We start from the raw sequence: 13,475 nt of genomic DNA, 5'->3' as shown, positions 1-13,475 counted from the left end.
GTCACAAAAGCTAATTTCCAGAGGTCGGCACCCAACATGCATATAGTTTGTAGGAAAATCTGGCCACTTATTTTGGTGCCTAAATGCAAACTGATTTCTTTCATAGCTCTGGCCCAGAGGGTGAGTGCTGGACCCTCCTGAAAAATCCCAGCTTCAGTGTTTGGTGGGTGCATACACATAAATCCCCAGGAAAGCTTTGATTTAGGTCCCTTGTGTCAGCCTGGAGAAGCTTAAAGACACTAGAATTTGCACACATTTCACTGGCTGACTGTCTCACCCCAAATCCACAGGGATTTCCAACATTCTCTGTGCGTTAAGCAAACAGTGCCAGAGCAGCCACCCTGGGGAGGTTGAGAGCCACCATCTAACCACAGTAATGCAAAGCATCCTTCATGCTGTTTTCTTTGTGCATCTCAACCCTGAGTCACAGAGTCCTCTGCCTGTCCGCTCAGGCTCCCACTGCGCCTTCAAGACTTTCCCATCATAGGAAACCACATACCTGTTGCTGGTACATAAAATGCACGGCCAGCTGCGCATAGTGTCCATGGCTGGCTGAGTACCTAGGAGGCTGTTATCCATGTTGGCAGGAGGCAGACCGGCAGTGAAGCCCGTATGAGAGGGACGTAGCGCAGAGGTGACCTCTCCTCCGGGAGCTGAAGGTTTTCCAGGCCTTCCGGGGAAATCCACACCACAGGGCAGGGCTGAGGGGACTCAATCACCTGAGAGGGACCTTGAGCCTTTGAATATGGGACCTTCTCACAACACAGCATCAGCCGGGCTCCTCCCTACAGCCCCTTAAACACAGGTGGAAGTGCAAGAATCCACCAATCGCTGCTGGAGGGGAGGAGCTTGCTTCTGTTGTCCCCGCCCATTTCATAAGGACCAACGCAGCACACCCACCCCGCTGGTATGGCGGCCAACAGCCTTTCCTCAGGTGGGTCCCACCGAACACACTTGGGGAGGGTTCACTTCAGGGGGTGAGCGCTGGACTGGCCAAGACGTGGTGAGAGCCCAGGGCGGAGGTCCCCAGCCTCTGGGGCGCACTCCCCTCCGGGGGGGTGGGGTTGTGTGTGGCGAGGCCCGGGCCAGCCCACACGGGGAGCAGGACGGGAGCACCCCCCAGGCCAGCTCCACCCCCAGCCATGGCCCCGGCTCCTGGCCACGACTCCCCAGCCTCGGCCCCCCGCTGTGGCTCTGCTACCAGCCCCGGTCCTTCCACCAGCCTCAGCTCCCGGCCGCGGTTCAATTCCCAGCCCCACCCCGACCTGCGGCCCCAGCCTCAGCCCCCTTACTCCTGTCCACGCCCCGCTTCTGGCTCCCAGGATGGGGGGGAAGGGCGTGGGCAGGGGTAAAGGGGGGGCATGACTGTGAAAAGTTGGGGGACCACTGGCCTAGAGGCTCCCTGTGGATTAGTGGGTCTGTGCTGTTATGGCACAAACTGCAAATTAGGGCCCACTGCCAGACGGAAAACTGTCCACTAATTAGCATGAGGCCATCAAAGAGCCATCAGCTGGCACAGATTCCTAGCCACGACTGAGCTGGGCAGACCAGCTCTGGCTCAGTGGCCGAGAAGAGCAGGATTCCACCTACTGCCCTGCACCATCACCCCCTTCCTCCCCAGGGCTATTAACTTTTCTAGAGCAAAGAAAACCCCTCCTCTTTTTGAAGCTGAATGGGGTAGTTGGCTCTAAAAGCAACCCTCAACATAATATTTCTGTGCAACTGGCATGCGGCCAGCGTGCCTTTATTAACGCTGCCTCAGACCCACCATGGGGTAGGTTTGAAAAGACAGACAGCTTCACCGAATGCAGTGGTGCATCAGCACATCCACAGCATTCATTCAGCAGAGGCTCCCAGCTCCTGCAGTGCAACGACACCTTAGTAGCAAACCAGGTGGAAGACACGTGTCTCGGTGGATGTATTCTGCTGTCAGAGCTCAGTGATTAGCGCTCAGATATGCACACTGGGGACCAGCTCTCTCCTGGACTCTTCCCATGGTTAGGAACGATGTCAGTACTGCTCGCTCTTACGGGAGGGAGCCAAGGAGGGCTGCTACTCTAGTGACAGTGGAAAGTACGTGGTTATGACTGGGTGAGATTTTTTCATGGGTTCATTGATTTTTAGGCCAAAAAGGACCATCATGATGATCAAGTCCGACCTCCTGCTTAAAGTGAATGAAATTTGGGCACATAGGCCCAGGTACTCAAAAGATATTTAGCACCTAACTTGCATTGATTTCAACAGGAGTTAGGAGTCTAAAGATATTTGTGGACTTGGGGCTTAACTCCTTTAGGCGCCTGCCTTGGGGCTTTTTAAGAGCCGGTTAGACAAACAGCTGTCAGGGACGGTCTAGCGAACGCGCAGTCCTGCCTTGAGTGCAGGGGACTGGACTAGCTGACCTCTCGAGGTCCCTCCCAGTTCTCGGAGTCTATGGAAATCCCACATTATATAACCAAGCAAGGACAAGCAAAACAAAGAGGAGGAATGAGCCGTGGAAGGCGATTCTCACTCCCCAGCCTACTTTCCCTAGCAGCAGCGTTTCAGGCACTTGAGAGAAGAATAGGGTGATTCAGGCTGCGTGAAGGGGCAAAGCAAACTGCTCCACTTCCCGGTGCGAGAGCTCAGAATAGAGTCTGTGCTGCCCAGTCCAAAGAACGGTGTTCAGTGTTCCTGTGCAAACAGCTGAACTCCCCTCTGACGCGGTGAGCCTGCCTGCGGTAGAAATGGCCTGCTTTACTCACGCTCTTATGGCATTGGATTAGTCGGAGGCTTGGCTGCCTGCTTAGTGCATTTGAACATCAGCAGCTCTGCTCCCCGTAGTGTTAATAAGCTAGCTGCCGGTGGAAAGATGGCCCCCCCCCAAGCCCTTTTCTACATGGTACGGTCAGAGTGACTCTTGTGTTAAGAGCAATTGTGTCCGAGTCCAGAGGGGAGTGAGAAAAATAACTGGCTTAATGAGGAAAGAGTAATTCAGCTGGGTTCAATGGAAACTGCAATGGCAGACATTCAGTGAAGCCTTGGGCCTAAGAAACTCCACTAGCCAAAGGGAGGTGCAAGCTTTATAATAAATTGTGTGCGCGTGTACGTACACACACACACACACACACACACACACACACACACACACACACACACACACACACACACACCACGGTGGTCAGCAGAGATGCCCCTGCACCAACACCATGGCCCCTGGCTAAAAGAATTCATTCAGCAGGATGTTTTGCACACCCCCTAGAGGGATTGGGGCATAAGTACCTGCACCCAGCCAGCGTCTTACAGTTACACCATCAAACAAACTCTTATTGGGTGAGTCCAGGAAACAGGTACGTAGCTCTCAAAAGTTGCAAATTAACCCTTTCATGGTAGGGGCTATAGATCAAAACAGGGTCGCTGGGCCAGTGCTCAGTGATTAACGGCAGGTGTGACATCTCCCCTCCCCCCCACTACTTTGCTATGGCTGCAAGGCCATGCAGGGGACTTCTGCTGCTCTGGGGAGCCTGGCAGTGCTCACGAGCAACCCCAGGGAACTGCCTACACGACCCCACGCTCTGAGGAACTGGCACATAACTGACGGCACTAGCTACACTAGCACATTCCGTTGGACGCTGTCCAGGTTCCTTAATCTATGGGCTGTTCTGTTAAATTTACTGCGGTGAATAGCTGCCATGATTGAGATAAACAGGCCTTTATTTTATATTGATTTTATCCTCTCATTTTTCCAAGCAGGGCAGTGTCCTGGGTATTCCAGTGGCAGAACCACCGTCAGTTTTGTGAATGTCAAATAGCCCCACATAACAATAACTAATGTGTATCTGGTGAGGCGTACGAGCAACATCACACATTAACCAGCAGCAAAAAATCCCCACCAACAACTGACTGCAATTTTACCCTGGCTGGGAGAGGCCATCTAAGGCTAGATGCTACAGGAAACGCACTGCAGTTCACACGCAGGCAGCTTCATGCAACACAAGCTGGTGTGTGGTTTACAGAGCAGGCCTAGCTTGCTGAGTGTAAAAGCATTAATAATTTGGTGTCTGCAGAAAGCGGCTTCCTGAAAAGCAGCAGCACGTCTAAAGCAGCCAGGAGGGCACGGGGCTCACGTGCTTCGAATCTCTCCTGGGAGCAGTCTGAGACTGGCACGTTGCACTGTCTGTTCGGTTGATTAGCTGGCTACTGCCAAGTGTTGTTCATGGCGAGAGCTGTGCCGCAGGGATGGCTGGCAATGGGATTTGGAGCATTCAGCAAGGAGTAGCGTAACAGGATGCGCCCGTGAGGGAAGCAGGGATCAAACCCAGGACCTCTGGATCTGGAAGCACAAGCCGCCACTCACTGAAGTCCACAAAGGCTGGACAGGCAAACTTCTAGCTGATTCAGCCACTACAGCGAGGCACCCTGAGCAAGCACAAGTTACACAAGGTTTCCTGTTCAAGTCCAGCCCAGGTCACTGGTGACAGAGTTGTTAATAGGTAGGTGGGGGCCCACATGACACAAGCTGGTGGTCACCCGCCTGTTCCCACTAGACAAATGGCTCCTGCGGCCTCTGCACAGAGCTTAAGGACCGAAAGGGCCCTGGAGCCTGACCTCCCCTCTCACTCCGAGGAGGGATCACGCCAGGTCATGGCTGGGGCTCCTTGGCAAAATTTGGATGATGCCCCTAAATCTGTGCACAAATCATCATGATCCAAAAGGGCTGAGTTGCAGGGGAAGGGGCTTCAAAATTGCCAATGCCAGTTGTGCTAGGCAGGTTAGTGTGTTATGCTGTAATTAGCCACAAGCTGTAAAGGCCTCACTCTTGCCTCTGGAAAGAGCTGATGGGTCCAGCTTAATAGTTTAGACTGACAAGCCCTCACCCCTCCTTGACTCCACTGTTTTTTGGAACAGAAGATCTGATCTCTACTAACCATATTCTCTGTTGTCACCTTCACGGCTGGAAGGAACCCCCTTGCCAAACTGATCACTAGCCAACTGCTTGTTCTCGGCTCGGAGGGGAAGCTTGAGGCGGTTCGAACTTGATTAGGGCTGTATGAGCTCTCAGCAAAGCCCAAGTTCTGTAACCCAACTGAAAACACTTGGGTGACTGCTGGAGCAGGTGCCTGCCATCACTTTGAATCTCAGCAGCATATTTGCATGTTGCCACTATTTGCAGTCAAAGCTAAAGGCCATCCAAAGGGGCGTTTGCTGAGTTTTACACATCCTTCTGCAAAGGAGATGTGCACTGGTTTTAAACAATCATATTCTCCTGTCGCCAGCTAGCTTGGCTCAGTTCCTAAGCCACAGTCAGTCAACATCCAGCATGCTCCGTGCCTCTGAGCAGCAGCGAAGGTGCAGTAAGGTACTGTTCGGCAGTGTTTTGCAAGGGATGCCTTTTATAACGTAACAAAGCCATCGTCATCCTGAAATCTCACTGTGCTGTGTGCTACTGTCATGGACAGCAGGGGTAGAACTCTGATCCTCCTGCCCCAAAAAGACAGGAGCCTCTTAGTCTAAAGGAGAACCTCAGTTAGCAGTAGAAAAGGTATGAAACACGGTTGAGCTGTTCTGAATTCTGTCCAATAGAGGGCAGCGATATAGCTACCACTTTGCCAGTTTCATTCCAGTATTTAGAGGCAGGATCCACATCAGGCATCCTTTGGGATTTTTAACTGCCTGCATCAGGCGGATGTAGTTATTTATATAGCACTGTGGATGTACATGGCTCTTCTGAGCGAAGAAGAGACGCACTTACAGCCTTTATTATGCCTGTTTGCACTGGCTACCCGCCTTCTAAGCAGAAATCCCAGCAGCTCAGATCAGCCCTCCGTACTGTGCCTTTTAAAACTGGATCACTTCTCCAGGGGATAGAGTTTACCACTGAGTTTGCCTGCCCATTACACTTGATTGGACACCTGACACCAGCATCCCATGTTTTATTTATCTCCCGAGGCGCTGGCTCCGAAGACCAAATCAGCTTTTCCTTTGCCCTCTGCTGCTCACCTGAGCTCCTTCCCCTTTCAAGTGCAGCATGCAGTTTGTGGGTAGCTAAAAATCCATGTAAGGAAAAACGATTCCTTTCCTGCCTACCATCCGAGTAACCCACCCAGCGCAAGGCCAGAGCAATGCACAGTGCATCAGCCATAACCACCTCAAGCCTCTTGCTCTTGGCACCCGTTAGAACGTGCTAGATCTTGGCTAGCTAAATGAAAAACAGGCAAAAAAGGTAGCAGGGAGTGAAAACCAAAAGTGTGCAATACTCAAAGCTTTTTCAAAGGAGGCTATTCCTCACTCTTTACCTGCCACACCGTAGCAGCATTTTCGAGAGGAGAGCTGTGTGTTGGTTTTTACGTTCATCAAGTATTCTTTCCTGGAGCTACATTATTTTTAGATTAGTCTATGTAAAAAGGGAGCTGTTCCATTCAGATGACTTCATTGTCATCTGATACTGTACAACAAAACTCAGGCATTTGTGTCACATTCCTGTAGCCAGCTCAGAAAAGCCGAGCACTGAATTTGGCTTTGAGTCAACTAACTACAGCACTTTTATGCTCTGGCGTTGAAACTCATTTAAATGCTTCTCCGTCACCAGAGTCATGAAACGATCATTTCCTCTTGCCAGAGGAATGCTGTAACCCTACCATAGAAAAAATGATACATGACACTCTAAAAAACCTACAAGGGAAAAAGGTTGGTCTTGTGCTTAAGGCACTAGATTGGGTCTGGAGATCTGGGTTCTATTTTCAGCTCCATCCACTGTGTGACGTACAGAATGTAACAGAGACACAGTTGTTTTCTATGTTGTATCCCTTAGCCTATACGGTGTTGCCAATGCTCATGATATTTAATGGGTTTCTTAAAGCCTTTGTTCCTGGATTCATGTCATTAGGTGAGAATCTCAGCTTTCCCTTAAAAAAAAAAAAAGGCAAGTTTTTAGCCTTCAGAAATGCAGAGAAAAGGCTGAAAATATGATCCAGATGCACCCGAAAGGCTCAAAACCCAGAAAACCAAGTGAACCCAACATTTATTCTGATGATTTGAGGGGCCTGACTCATGATTTCAAATACTTGAGGCTGTCAATCCAGCGTTTATTTAGGATGTAAGCTCTTCTGAGGTGGAACAATCTACTATCCTATGTACATTCAGCACCTACCCTAATAATAGCAATTCCTTGTTCTTCTCCCAGTTCACGTTTGGATTCACTATACCAACAACAGCAGCTGTCGCAGTGCCGTAGCTGTGAGCCCAAAGGGAGAATTCCACAAAAGGGAAGGTTTCCCCTGAATGTAAGGGCCCAAGACCCTTCTTTTCCCCTTCTTTATAATGTAGAGTCTGATGGGGCTAGTGCAGCGATTTTATTTCTTTGAGAAAGCTAGCTGACATACATGCTATTGCTGGATGGACACAGCAGAAATGGCCAGGCAGTTATGTAACATGCCATGGCTGCATACATAAACCCCGCATCCAGGGCATTCCAACTCAAAACCATCAGTACCTAAAACTCAAGTCCTTACTGGTTGAGTTAAAGGGATAATTTAGTTAGCTGGGTGTGCGTAGCAAGCTTTATCCTAACAGGAACAAGCCACTAGACGGAGACAGTAGCACACATTAAATCAGCGTATTACAGATACATGCCAAAGAGGATACTGACCCTGCGTCACTAGGTTATTGATAGGGCCCTACCAAATTCACAGCCATGAAAAACGTGTCACGGACCAAGAAATCTGCTCTTCCCCCCATGAGATCTGTCTTTTGTGAGCTTTTACCCTGTACTGTACTGATTCCACAGGGGAGACCAGCGGTTCTCAAATTGGGGGTCCTGACCCAAAAGGGAGTTTCGGGGGGGGGGTCACAAGGTTATTTTAGGGGAGGGTCAACAGCCACCACACTCTGGCTGCCCAGCTCTGAAGGCAGCGCCCCGCCAGCAGTACCACAGAGGTACCGGTGGCAATACCATACCATGCCACCCCTATTTCTGCGCTGCTGCCTTCAGAGCTAGGCGGCTGAACAGTGGTGGCTGCTGACTGAGGGCCCAGCTCTGTAGGCCGCAGCTCAGAAGTAAGGGTGACAATATCATACCAGGCTATCCTTACTTCTGTGCTGCTGCTTAAGGCAGCTCTGCCTTCAGAGCTGGGCAGCTGGAGAGTGGCAGCTGCAGGCCGGGAGCCCAGCTCTGAAGGCAGCATCACCTCCAGCAGCAATAAGGGTAGCGGTACCGCAACCCCCCCTTCGCCACCCCAAAACTCCTTTTTGGGTCAGGACCCCTACAGTTACAACACACTGACATTTCAGATTAAAATAGCCGAAATCATGAAATTAACCATTTTTAAAATCCCAGGACCCTGAAATTGATCAAAATGAACTGTGATTTTGGTAGGGCCCTAGTTATTGATGATCTAACTTATCCGCAGTATAGTGTTGAACACAAAATGTTACAGCAAGCTTGTCTCTTTGATTCATAGATTTTAAGGCCAAATGGGACCACTAGATCTTCTAGTCTGACCTCCCGTATGGCTCAGGCCATTAAATTTCACCCAGTTACCTCTGTACTGAGCCCAATAGCTTGGTTTGACTAAAGCATAATTTGTGTTTGGCTAAAGCAAATCAATTCTTTGGATGAGTAACTCCCAACATCAGGCTGAAGAGAACAGCTGCCAATTTCATTTCCAGACTTAGACTGTTGGAAGATGACCTGCAAATTATTAAAATAAACTGGGAATGTGCCTCTCTTTGCTTCTCTATAGTTTATTGTGAAGGGCTCACAGGTTGGTGAGGAGGAGGGGAGGGACAGGCTGTTGAAAAGGTTTTTTCTTGGTTCTGCCTGGTGTGTGTGTTTGTTTTTAATCTCTGAAATAGCAGGAATGCCCAACTCTGGTCTTCGCTGGAGGAAATGCTGTCAGTCCCAAAGGCTCATAACCCTTAAGTGAAGGGGGAGGGGTTCTCACGCCCTAACAAAGGCTTCCTTTCTCCAGTATATTAGTCATTGACATTAAAGAGGCATTAAAAAAGAATCCTAAAAGAATCAGACTAAAAAATCTCTTCCCCTTGTACTCATTCAGCTTTCAGTCTCTTGGCTCCGGTAATGGTACCAATTTATTCGTTCTCCAGACCATCTTCCAACCTAGACAGGACCTGACTTTCTACCATGTGTGTGTGGGCCTCTTTCAGGCCTCTTAACTATGATAAAGGGAACAGAAGGGGAATCCTCGAATGTTTATTTTCTTTGTAGGTGACCTAGTTTAGATGTGTAAAAAAGGAGGGTGCATTTCAGAGGAAGGAGGTGCAAACCGGGTGTTTTTCACTGTTATTTGTCAAGGGGCCCAACTGTGCGCACAAGACAGAAAGGCAGTCCCTGCCCTGGAGAGCTTACACCACCAGGGGGCACTCCAGGGCATAGATAGGATTCTGCCTTTCTACATTGGAGGGCTGCTGTTATCTCTGTCCCACTTACAGTGTTGCTTGTATTTTACAGGGTTAGTGACCAAGCGAAGAAAAGTTTTTCCTTATTAAAGCCTCCAGGCAAGACAATTTCCGTGGTAGATCACATTGGATCCCTTCCCATAATGGAAGCCTGAGAGCCAGGAACCTCCATGACCTCCAGAAACCACCACTCCTTACCACGAGTTCTGATGGCACCTCGAATGTTTACTGAAGGAGAACTTGGGGGCATCGCCCAAATCACCCCCTCTCTGTACCTGAGCAGGGGCAGCGTGGCCTCAAACCGACAACTTCTTCTGTCCCGGGGCATTACCTGCATAATCAATGCCACCATTGAGATCCCCAACTTTAACTGGCCCCAATTTGAGTATGTCAAAGTGCCTCTGGCTGACGTGCCCAATGCCCCCATCTCCCTATACTTTGACAGCGTGGCGGATAAAATACAAAGCGTCACGCGGAAGCACGGGGCCACCTTAGTCCATTGTGCAGCTGGTGTGAGCAGATCGGCCACCCTGTGCATCGCTTATCTGATGAAGTACCACAACGTGTCTCTGTTTGAGGCTTACAACTGGGTCAAGTCAAGGCGCCCCGTCATTCACCCCAACGTGGGTTTCTGGAGGCAGCTGATAGACTACGAGCGGAAGTTGTTTGGGAAGACAACGGTTAAAATGGTACAGACGCCGTATGGTATACTCCCAGACGTTTATGAGAGAGAGGGGAGACAGCTCATGCCTTACTGGGGGATTTAATGTGACTGCATCAACAGGAAGAATAAGAGCACAAGAGACTTGCTGTTCTGCATCTACCAGAGTGGAGACATTCCCTTCTCTTTTGATGGCCAACTTTTAGTTCTTTACCATACAGCAGAACCTTGCTAATTGTCACGTCCCTAACCAGCAAGGCCAACACTTCCCAAAACACACACACACACACACACACACACACGGAATCCTCGCCCTATCCTCCCTTGATTGAACATTACAGTCAGCTCTCTCTACTAAATTTAGTTCTTCCACAAAGCATCCCCTGCAGTCAGTTTACTAGTATACTACAAGTGAAGAACTAAAAGGCACTTGGCAGAATTAATGAACAAAGTACACTTTGTGATGAGGTAGCCTGGATATTTCTTTACTAGCTTATTTTCTTCCGCGCAAAACCCTGATGAGCGGCCCTAGCACAAAATGAATGAGCTCCACCTCTAAACTCCAACTCAGTGTGTTGGTTTTATTAAGAGACAGGGAGGGAGGAGTGTGGAAAAAAGTGTTGCTAACGCTGTCATTTTCTTTCAATACCATAGTGGCTCTCGGTATATAGTGTTAGAGATCGTTAGCCAGCTTTTTAAATCTTTATAAATAGTTAAGCCAGTCAAAGCCTGTCATAAATAAAATTTAAACAATTAAGACAAATGAATGCTGCCAGTGCGTCCCCCCACCCCCATTCCACACTAGGGTAGCAGCTCCTGCAAGCATTTATGCACCTGAATAATTTTATGTACATGAGTAAATGTTTGCATGATTGGGGAGCAAACAACAGAGCTCATTTCAAAGTGAAGACCAGGACAGAAGTGATGGGTTAACGTTTCCCACACTGGCCAGCCAAATTAAGCTTTGACTACACGGCTACCCTCCCAAAGGGGTTGGAGCTGTATTTTTTAGTATTCAGTCAACTGGTAAATAGAAAGTAGGTAAATCTGCTTGATAACTTAGCTGTAAGTATAGTCATTATCTGCCTCAGATCTTTTCCGATTCACAGTGTTAGGGCCTCAAGGATTATGTTGCATTCCTGAATTTTTCTAAGCAAAATACGTTTATCTGTTAAACCTCCAGTACAAAGGTGTCTTTACTGAGAAGTCTTTGCTTTGTTTTGCTTCTGATGAGGGGAAAAAAAAAAAAGGTTATAGCCTGAAAAGTGGTAGAAGATACTAGATGATATGACAGCTGAGTCGTGAGTATTATCCACATCCTTGCATATCACTATTTAACAAACATAGCTGGAACATCGAAAGAACAAAGCAAGTAACTTACTCAACAAGACTGTTTGCATCTTTCCTTGTTTCTCTAAAGGAGGAAGATGCAGATTTCTGGATACACAGAGATAGATATCTGATTTAAATGAGAGGCTATACTTGTAGAAAATAATCTTAATAAAGATTAAAACTAGAACCCAGGAGTTCCTGTTCATAATCAGGCTCTTACCATCTCTGAAATTCCAGCAACAACAGTGGTTAAGCTTCAATAGTAATGTTAATACAAATCACAAATACAAATGCATTTTTATTAAATCTTGTAATCAGTTACCAGTAACTTGACTAAATTGGGTACACTAAATCTAGACCTCTAAGACACACTAACATAGACCTCTCACTACAGAAAAGCCAGGCACTGAATTGGGATCATTACTGTATTTTTATCCTCTAGAGTTGTATTTGAATTTCTGAAATGCTGATATTCTGGTTTAAGAAAAGTATTGGAAATAACTGATGTGTCTGTCATAATGGTTTGTTGCACCAGACAGTGTAGACTCTACAACTTAGTGGGCAGGATTCTGGTCTTCCAGGGTAAATCAGGACTACTGACAATAATGAAGTTGTCCCTTGTGAAAAAACAATGTTTAAATGGGATCAGAATCAAGTCTCTGTAGCCTGAGCTGCACATGCATCAGTGGGAAAACAAAATTTAAATGGATTCATGACAGAGGGTTGGCCTGAATCCAAGAGATACACTTTGATTAACTCAGTACTGAAAGAAGTTTTCAAATGAACTGTGAAGATCTGAATTTCACCACAGTGGGCAAGCACCACGTTCCTACTGGGAAAAGAAAATGTGACAGCTTCTAGGGTCAGATTCAGTGCCCAATGAAGTCAATGGAATGACTCCCATTGAAGTCAGCGGCCAGTGAATTCGGCTCCAAGGCCACTTACTGCATTTGGTGGGATAATGGTGCAAGGAGATATAAAAAGGGAGAACTCTGCTTACCTCTTGAGGCACAGAAAGGAGAAGCATCCACAGAAACCACATCAGCTGTGGGCTCAACACATATGTACCCAAGGCTTTGGGCGTAATGAGACCACTGTTAAAACGAAGTTGTTATAAAATACCTTAACGCTTTCAAGAGCGCATATTTAAATGGTTATTTTTCCTTACATGTGTACACCCAATTCCACTGCAAACCCTTCTTTACATTTCTCTCTATTAACTGCTGAGTGCAGGAGGGAAGTTTCTTTCCCCTTTTTAGAATCATAGACATGGAGGGCTGGTAAGGACCACAAGAGGTCATCTGGTTCACCCCCTGTGCTGAGGTAGGACCAAGTACACCTACACCATCCCTGAGAGGTATTTGTCTAACCCGTTCTTAAAAACCTCCAATGACCGGGATTTGACAACATCCTCTGGAAGCCTACTGCAGAGCTTAAATACTCTTACAGTTAGAAAGTTTTTCCCTAATATCTAACCTAAATTCCCACTTGCTGCAGGTAAAGCCAATTTCTTCTTGTCCTACTTTCAGTGGACATGGAGAACAATTGATCACTGTCCTCTTTAAAACAGCCCTTAACATATTTGAAGACTCATCAGGTCTCCCCACCCCAACCGTTTCTTTTATCAAGACATAAACACACCCAGGTTTTTTTTACCCTTTCCTGATAGGACAGGTTTTATCAACTTTTTACAATTTTTTGTTGCTCTCCTCTGGCCTCACTCCAGTTTGTCCACATCTTTCTTAAATCGAGGTGCCTTGCAGATGAGTTAACTAAAGCACAGGGCACAAAATCCTTGCCCTAGACCCAGGGTTGTGAGTTCAGTCCTTGAGGGGGCCATTTGGGGATTGGTCCTGCTTTGAGCAGGGGGTTGGACTAGATGATCTCCTGAGGTCCCTTCCAACCCTAATAATCTATGATTCTATGAAGTCAGTGGGAGTTTTGCTATCAACTTCAATGAAGTCAGGATTTCACCCAGAGAGATGCTAAGTGATTTGGCCAAGGACGCACAAAATGACTGTGGCAGATCGAGGACCAGAACCCAAATCCTCCAGCTCCCTGTCCTGTGCTTCTACCACAAGATTAACAC

At 47.8% G+C, this 13,475-nt stretch overlaps 1 protein-coding gene across 4 annotated transcripts in view; it reads left to right on the top strand.

The window, feature by feature from the left end:
- DUSP14 (dual specificity phosphatase 14) overlaps positions 1–10,620 on the top strand; it is a 34,050-nt gene extending 23,430 nt beyond the window's left edge. For 2 of the 4 annotated variants that reach the window (XM_039507950.1, XM_039507951.1), the window contains exon 2: positions 9,446–10,620. In XM_039507950.1, coding sequence (XP_039363884.1) covers positions 9,564–10,160 — 597 coding nt within the window. In that variant the 5' untranslated portion in view covers positions 9,446–9,563 and the 3' untranslated portion in view covers positions 10,161–10,620. Of the gene's footprint in view, positions 1–869; positions 935–7,210; positions 7,260–9,445 lie in introns of those variants that run through there. The other 2 variants (XM_039507952.1, XM_039507953.1) reach the window with 2 other exon arrangements.
- Positions 10,621–13,475: the final 2,855 nt, after the last annotated feature.

Source organism: Mauremys reevesii, linkage group 20 (assembly GCF_016161935.1).
Source record: "Mauremys reevesii isolate NIE-2019 linkage group 20, ASM1616193v1, whole genome shotgun sequence".
NCBI classification, from domain to species: domain Eukaryota; kingdom Metazoa; phylum Chordata; order Testudines; family Geoemydidae; genus Mauremys; species Mauremys reevesii.
This window is presented reverse-complemented; position numbering and strand designations above follow the sequence as displayed.